General features: G+C 56.5%; 1 protein-coding gene across 1 annotated transcript; it reads right to left on the bottom strand.

The window, feature by feature from the left end:
• Nucleotides 1-623: 623 nt before the first annotated feature.
• HAND2 (heart and neural crest derivatives expressed 2) lies at nt 624-3,169 on the bottom strand. The gene is made up of 2 exons (XM_075150573.1): nt 2,333-3,169; nt 624-1,288 (listed from the first exon to the last, which is right to left on the bottom strand). The coding sequence occupies exons 1-2, from the start codon at nt 2,885-2,887 to the stop codon at nt 1,190-1,192; spliced, it is 654 nt and encodes a 217-aa protein (XP_075006674.1). The 5' UTR covers nt 2,888-3,169; the 3' UTR covers nt 624-1,189.
• Between the last annotated feature and the right edge of the window lie 3,924 nt (nt 3,170-7,093).

Below are 7,093 nucleotides of genomic sequence, written 5' to 3'. Positions count from 1 at the left end.
TTAAGTTCACCGTAGCTCACTGTAAATCTTACACACACACACCCGCCCCCCGCAAATCCCTTGCCTTGTTCGCTCTTTCTTCCTTGACGTAAAATTACCTGCTACATAATCACTCCGAGCAAAGCCCTCCGGCCTCCCTCGCCTGCCCCCGGCACCCCTCCGGGGAAGCCGCCCCCGCCGGGCCGCCCCCGCCGCCCGGCCCCGGCTCCCGCCAGCGCCTGGCACCGCCGCCGCCCGCGCTTCGGCGGCAAGGAAACCGCGCACCTCCGCGACTTCTGATCCGCCCGGCGTTTGCACCCTTGTCCGTTTCCCGTTAGCAGTAGGTCTCCTGCATGGAGAACACCACCACAAGGAATTCCTATTCAGCTGAACTGCCGGTTTCTGTTCAACACTCACGGGGCTGGCGAGATCCCTCCCTCTACCCCTCCTTTCACTCAGTCACTTGCTTAAAAATAAACTTAGGAGCCATCTTTATAATTTAGTTTACTTCCGAATATTTTAAATATTATGAAAAAAAGCCATAAACAACGCTGTTATTCAAAACATTTTGAGGTATAAAACATAAAAAGATTTGGGTTTTCTTTTTTCCTTTTTCTTTTTTTTTTTTTTTTTGTTTTGTAAAAAACACACACAGTGGTTTATTGAGTACTTACAACGTTTACACCTTCAATATTAATTAGATTCCACTTTTTCCCTTACGGACGGAAGTGCACATAACCAATAACTGTTGAAAACATCTTCAAATACTGAACGACCACAACAAAATTACAACACTAAATACCGAGTCAACCGAAACATTGGTGCAACTGCTTCTGTTGAAATATAACTTTATAATCCCATGAATATTTATATCCAAAAGGCCAAGTATTAAAGATACACTTCACATACACACTAATGCCAGGGAGGGATTTTTTTTTCTTTTTTCCTTTTCTTATGTTTCTGTTTTCCCCGTGTGTTTTATACAGAGCAAATAACATTCACGAAACTATTAGAGACATTACCCCTTACCAAGCTGGAGTTTCCTCTTCATGTATGGAATGCTTTTTCCCTCTCCTTCAAATATCCACATTTTGGGGGGGTTGGGGGAGAAATTGCACATAAATAAACTGGACGATTCCAAATACAAAGAGTCCTCAGAGGAGAGCTCACTACCGAGACTAAGAGGACGGCTCCTCCAGTCCTGCCGTGCTCACTGCTTGAGCTCCAAAGCCCAGACATGCTGCGGCCAGCCAGTCCTCCCTTTGGTTTTCTTATCGTTGCTGCTAACTGTGCTTTTCAAGATTTCGTTCTGGGGAGACAGGATGCGAAGGGAGAGGAAGAGAGAGAGAAACAGAAGAGGGAGAGGAGAAAAAAAGGTTAGAGATATTCCTCCCCTTTCTAGGTCGCCTCTGCCCTGCCCTGAAAACTACGAGGAGACACGGGCTCCTGCCGAGGCCTCCGGGCTGCAGGGGACAAAGCGGGGCGGCCTCTGCGGGGTATCGCCGCGGGCGAAGCCGCCGCCCGTGGGAGCGGCCCCGCGTTGTGCGCGGCTGCCTGCGGTCTCCGGCGGGGGCCGAGCCCGGCTCCGCGCCGCCACCGCTGCCCTTCCGCGGCCGGGCGCCGGGGCTCAGAGGCACGGGGAGCGGGCTGCAGGCTGAGCGGCGCCGGCCGTCTGCGGGGAGATGAGCACTACGGTAAGGTCCGCGCTAAACCATGCCCTCCCGGGCTCCGGGAAGGAGACGGGCACAGGCACGTATCGTGGCAAAACGTCGGGCCTGCGGCCACCGAAATCTGCGAGAATACCGCCCGAGCGTGCCGCAGGGCCTACACGAAATGGGGCTTGCGCTAACTCGTCAAAGCCGACCCTTCCCGTTAAAAGTCAAAAAAGTTGAGGCGCAGAGCGCGCGGGCAGGAGAGCCCCGCGCTGCGAACCTATTACTTGCGAAGGTTTAAAGCCGGGCCGGGCTTAGCAGGTAATCGCGCCTCTAGCCTTTTATTTAAGAGAGCGGAGGCTTGTCTCCGGCGGGTTTGGGATCCGGGACAAGCCCAAGCCCGGGAACGGACCCCCTCGGGGGGCCCGACTGTCGCGGCTTTTCCTCCGCGGCTGCTCGCAGCCGCCGGGCCGGGTCCCGGCGCTCTGCGAGAGCCACCCGGCGCTGTGCCCTGTCCCGCTCTCGGGCCGCAGGTATGTCTAGGGGCGGGCGGGACGAGGTGTCCCCCACGGACATCGCCCGGCGACCCGACCCAGCCGAGCGCCGGGTGTGCGGGGATGGGGCGCCGGCGGGCGGCCGAGCAGCCTCCCCTCTGCGGCCCCCCCGCCCCGCCCCGTCCCGTCCCGTCCCGGAGCACTGACCAGCTCTTTCTTCCTCTTCTCCTCCTTCACATCTGTCTTCTTGATCTCTGCCTTGAAGGCCTCCGCCTCCCCGTTCTGGTCATCCTTCGCCAGCAGGTCCATGAGGTAGGCGATGTAGCTGGTGGCCAGGCGGAGGGTTTTGATCTTGGAGAGCTTGGTGTCGGCGGGCACGTTGGGGATGCACTCCCGCAGCTCCGCGAAGGCGCTGTTGATGCTCTGAGTCCTGCGCCGCTCCTTGCGGTTCGCCGTGCCCCTGCGCTTCACCGGCCGGGGCCCCCCGAGCCCGGGCGGGCCGTTCCCGGGCGGCACCCCCCCGTAATGGGAGTGGTCCATGCCCGGCGCCCCGTTGGCGTACTCGGGGCTGTAGGACAGAGCCATGCTGTAGTCGGGGGGGGACATCTCCGGGTGGCTGCTGATGAGCCAGCCGTGGAAGTAGGGGTTCTCCTCGTGGCCGCAGCGGGTGGCGGCGGCGGCGGCGGCAGCGGCGGCGGCGGCGAAAGGGTAGCCCTCATGGTGCACCACCGGGTGGTGGGGGAAGCCGCCCACTAGACTCATCCCCGATCCCTAGCGCACCCCACCCCGCCCCCCCGGGCCCCAAAACAAAGGTTTCCCCTCCCCGCCCGCCCCCCACCCCCCGCCGCACCGGCGGGAGATGCTCCCCGCCGCTCACCCCTCAGCACTGCCCCGCTGCCCGCTGCCTCTTCATAGGGCGCTGCTGCAGAGTCCCCGCGGGTGCCCGAACTATCCCCCCTCCCCAGGCGCCGCCGCCGCCGCTCATGCGTTGTGCCTCCACCTCCTCCTCCTCCTCCTCGCCCGGGGCCGGGTCTTCGAGGAAGCGCGCACAGAAAAAAAAAAAAAAAAGCTATGGAGAAAAGTCGACCAAAACAAAATGGCTTGGCTTCCCAGCCCGGGATCTTCCTCGCCTCTTGCTTCCCTCCGCTCTCGCCAAGTCCGCCGCGGCCCGGCCGGGTGGTACTTACACGCGGCCCCCCTCCATGCGCCCCCGGGTCGGGGCGGGCGGGCGGGCGGCGCTCCCCTCTGCCCTGCGCGGCGGCGGCGGGGGCCGTCAGTGCCGGGCGGGCGCAAGCATCCCTGCCCGCCGCGCCGCGGGGGTCAGCGCCCCGGCGCTCCTCTGGGGCATCCGCGCCGCTCGGCCGGGCGGCGGGCGGCGGCGGCGGGGCTCGGCGCGGCGCGGGGCACTGGCAGGGCTCCCCGGCACGATCTCCATGTACAGCTACATGTTTAGGGCCGCTCGGGTTAATATATGTCGTCAGAAGCGGCGGCCGCCAATGGTTGGCGGCAGGGGCGGGGCCCGCCGCCCTCCGCAATAAAACTTTTTGATGTTCGCCCTGCTAATTGCCGAGCTCCTCTTTTAGGATTGGCTGCCCCTCCGCATCCATAATGTAATTAAAACAAGGGGGGAAAAATTATCATGGAGGCAGAGGTTAATGCAAGTGTTTAGCAGATGCCTTACTGTAAAATCTGCATTAAAAAAAAAAAAACAACCAACCAAAAAACTAACAAACTCATTAAAACTTAAATATCGGATAATCTCAAACCAGGTACAGTATGGATCCAAGGAATTTCTTGGCAAAAATCTGTGTGAGGGCTTGATACGCTCCGAGGTTGCTTTTACAAAGTGCTTTGTGCCGGTCCGGTAGAGGAACAAATAAAAGCAGCTTCGGAGGGCACTTAATCGATTGCCCGGTTCTGATAGGCATGTCCCAGCAGCGCTCCGGCTTATACTTTTATTGCTGGTTAATATATACAAAGAGATCACTAGTTCCCGTGAGGAGGGAGACGAAGTTACTTTGCCTTGTCTGCCACCGGGTTGCGATCCGAGTCAGCAAAGGCTGGCTCCGGCTTCGCGGCTGCTGGCTTGCCGAGGGAGCGGAGAGCTCAGGGTTTGGCCACGGACGGTGTTTTCTTCCAGAAAGAATTGCTTTGAGACACTAACAATAAACCCGACTCTAACTGATTCTCTTCCAGCTTGCTGCCTGCGCCTACGCACCTCGACCAGTATCCACCCGAATCACTTATGCTCCTGAAATCAGTTTCATGCTTGTTTAGCTGGTCTGATCGGTAAGTAACCGAATATATTTTACAGCATGTTCAGAGCTTATTTTCTAGCTTTTGCTAACAATTATATAAATATTTCGCCGCATTCCTGCTTCTGCAATAAAAGAGACCAGCATCTGCGGAAAGCAGGTTTAGTTATCGAAAGGGAATAGTTAAGTGTTTGTTTAACGGCCAGGCCAGGAGGAAACCTCCCGTAGCTATTTAGGTGTTTTGCTTTGGTAAGCTTGAAGACATTACAAAGGGAAAATGGATCTTAAGCTGTAATTCATGGATAACTTGGAGGCGAGGCGAATTGTTGTCATCTTCAAATGGAGCCGAGTATTACTAAATAGCTGCGAAATATCAAATACCCACCCTTATGTGTGTTGGCTGCCGGCTAGCCTGGTTCGGCGTATATTACAATGCAATCCTACAATATAGGCAGTGTGGAAAACTGTGTCAACAGGAGCTGAGAGGTCATAAATTAAGGAAAGAGAAAGATAGAGATGGAGGACTCTGCGAAAGGAGGCAGCAAGGACCACAAGTCCAATTTCTGCAGCGCGCTCTCCGGCCCCACTGCAGAGCCGGTGGGGATGCCTTGGGGGGAAGCGCTGGGGGGAAAAGAGGGCAAAAAAGCCCCTCTCTGGGGAACCAACTCCACGCCTGGGGAGAGGAGACGAGCTAAGCCTGAGCTGTCCCGGTGCGGACGGCTGCCTCCCCGCTCGCCCTCGGAGGTGCCGCCGGGACACGGGGCCCGGAGGCTTTGCGAGTGGGTCTGCGGGCTCTCGGCGAGGAAAGCTCTGCGGATGAGGCCACCCGCCAAGGAGCAGCCCGCTGCGGTACTGGGGAGCTGGCTTCGGCGGGGAAATACCAAAGGCGAAGCTGGGCGCCGGCCTCTCATTTCGGCGGGACAGGGAGTGCAGAGCTGGACCCGGCGAGGGGACGAGCACAGAGAACAGAAACGCAGACGTACGTTTATATAAGTATATACACATATGCGTGTTCGTCTGGGTGTAAACTGAGTCCGAAAGTGAAAAACCAGTCCAGATGTAGAACTGATGTATATACACATACTTCTTATACGTACACACACATGCTTGTACTAAAATGACTGATGGACATCTGTATCTACATACATGCACACACGTATATATTGTACTATCCTAAGGAAATAACGTGTCTCCAGTGTGGATTTTTAAATTTAAGGCCGTGGGCACACTGTGCAAGCAGAGCCCTGGAGCGGGCAGGCAGCGTACCCCTGCCGCTCGGGATACAACGTCTGCAGGACGCAGCCTGGAAATCCACCGAGCTGCTGCAGCAGTCCTCCGGTTTTATTTTGCTGCGATATTTTCCCTGATGCGAAGAAGAAGCGGGCATTGTCAAGGCCGGAAAGGTATATTGGCTTGCAAACAGGGTTGTGTTTCTTTGCACTCTCCTTATTTGTGTAGGAACTTTCAAATATACTGCAGGCTGGACTGCAACTGTGACAGTCTCTGTGGCAAGCCACTACGGTCACTCCGATAACATCTCCAATGATGAAGGAAACGGAAAACATGAGGCAGAGAAAAAGTAATAAAAGATACAGGAGATATCGATCAGAGCACCAGTCTCCAAAGCTAGCATCATTATTGCTTAATTAGCTTTGGAGAAAGAGGGTCTCTAGACAAAGGACCCAGCAGGATCTTATATATATTTTTTCCTCCTATCCCTCAGCAGTTGTTTATGCGTTTTATAAAGCGAGTTTTAGAGCAAAGGCAGCTCTTGTGCCTTCCCTCAGCTTTTAACTACTCAGACTGCCCGATCAGGGGTTATAGATTTTCTGTTTGATCAACGCGTTGGAAACGGCTGTAGCCCAAAGTACCTTTCCCACGACTAGGCTTAGAGTCCGCCAAAAAGCACCAGCATGTTGCCGATCTTGCATTTATTGATTCGATCAGATTTTTTTCGCGCACAAATCATTCGCTTAAAAAAAAAAAAAACTCTCGCCTTATGTCATTTATTTCCCTGCCAAAATAGTTGCATGTTAGGCGGCGATTTATCTGGGCTCTGCTGCCAGACAGGACTTTCCTAGCTCGCTGCAATTAAGAAATTTTGGTGGCGACTGTGTCGAGGCTGGTTTTCCCTTTCCCTCCCCCGCCCTCCGCTTATTTTTTTTCAAATTTTGTTTTGCCGGAGGGGGCCGTATCGTTGCTTTTGCCCCACGGTTGTTGAATCTCCGGCACGACAGCCCTCCGCGGCGCTGAGCGGACGAAGGCGCTGCCCTTGCCCGCGGTGGGTGCCCCACGGCTCCCGGGGCGCGGGAGGCAGGAACCCCGAGGAGCGGGGCGGCGGCGGGGGGCGGCAGGCAGGGCGCCCGCTCAGCGGGGCCAGCCCCGGCCGCGCCGCCGGGGCCACCCGCTGCCCTGCCCCGGCGCTCAGCCGCCGGCGGGCCGCTTATCGCCAGGTCACTTCTCTCCTCCGGGCCAAGGGTAGGGTGGGATTTGGGGATAACGAAACAATAGAGCTATGCTCCCACCCTCCTCCCCTCTCCACTCCGGGCTTGTGTGAATTAAGCTAAATTGCAAATTAAGCTAATTTCTCCGAATCAGACGAAACCGTATGGAAACGGGGAAGAGGTGCTGACGCTGGGTGGTCGGAAACCCACATCTGCTGGGGAATCTCGGACTGGCAGGCTGGGAGAGCTGCAGGCACACCGGGCCGGGC

Source organism: Calonectris borealis, chromosome 4 (genome assembly GCF_964195595.1).
Source record: "Calonectris borealis chromosome 4, bCalBor7.hap1.2, whole genome shotgun sequence".
Taxonomy (NCBI): Eukaryota; Metazoa; Chordata; class Aves; order Procellariiformes; family Procellariidae; genus Calonectris; species Calonectris borealis.
This window is presented reverse-complemented; position numbering and strand designations above follow the sequence as displayed.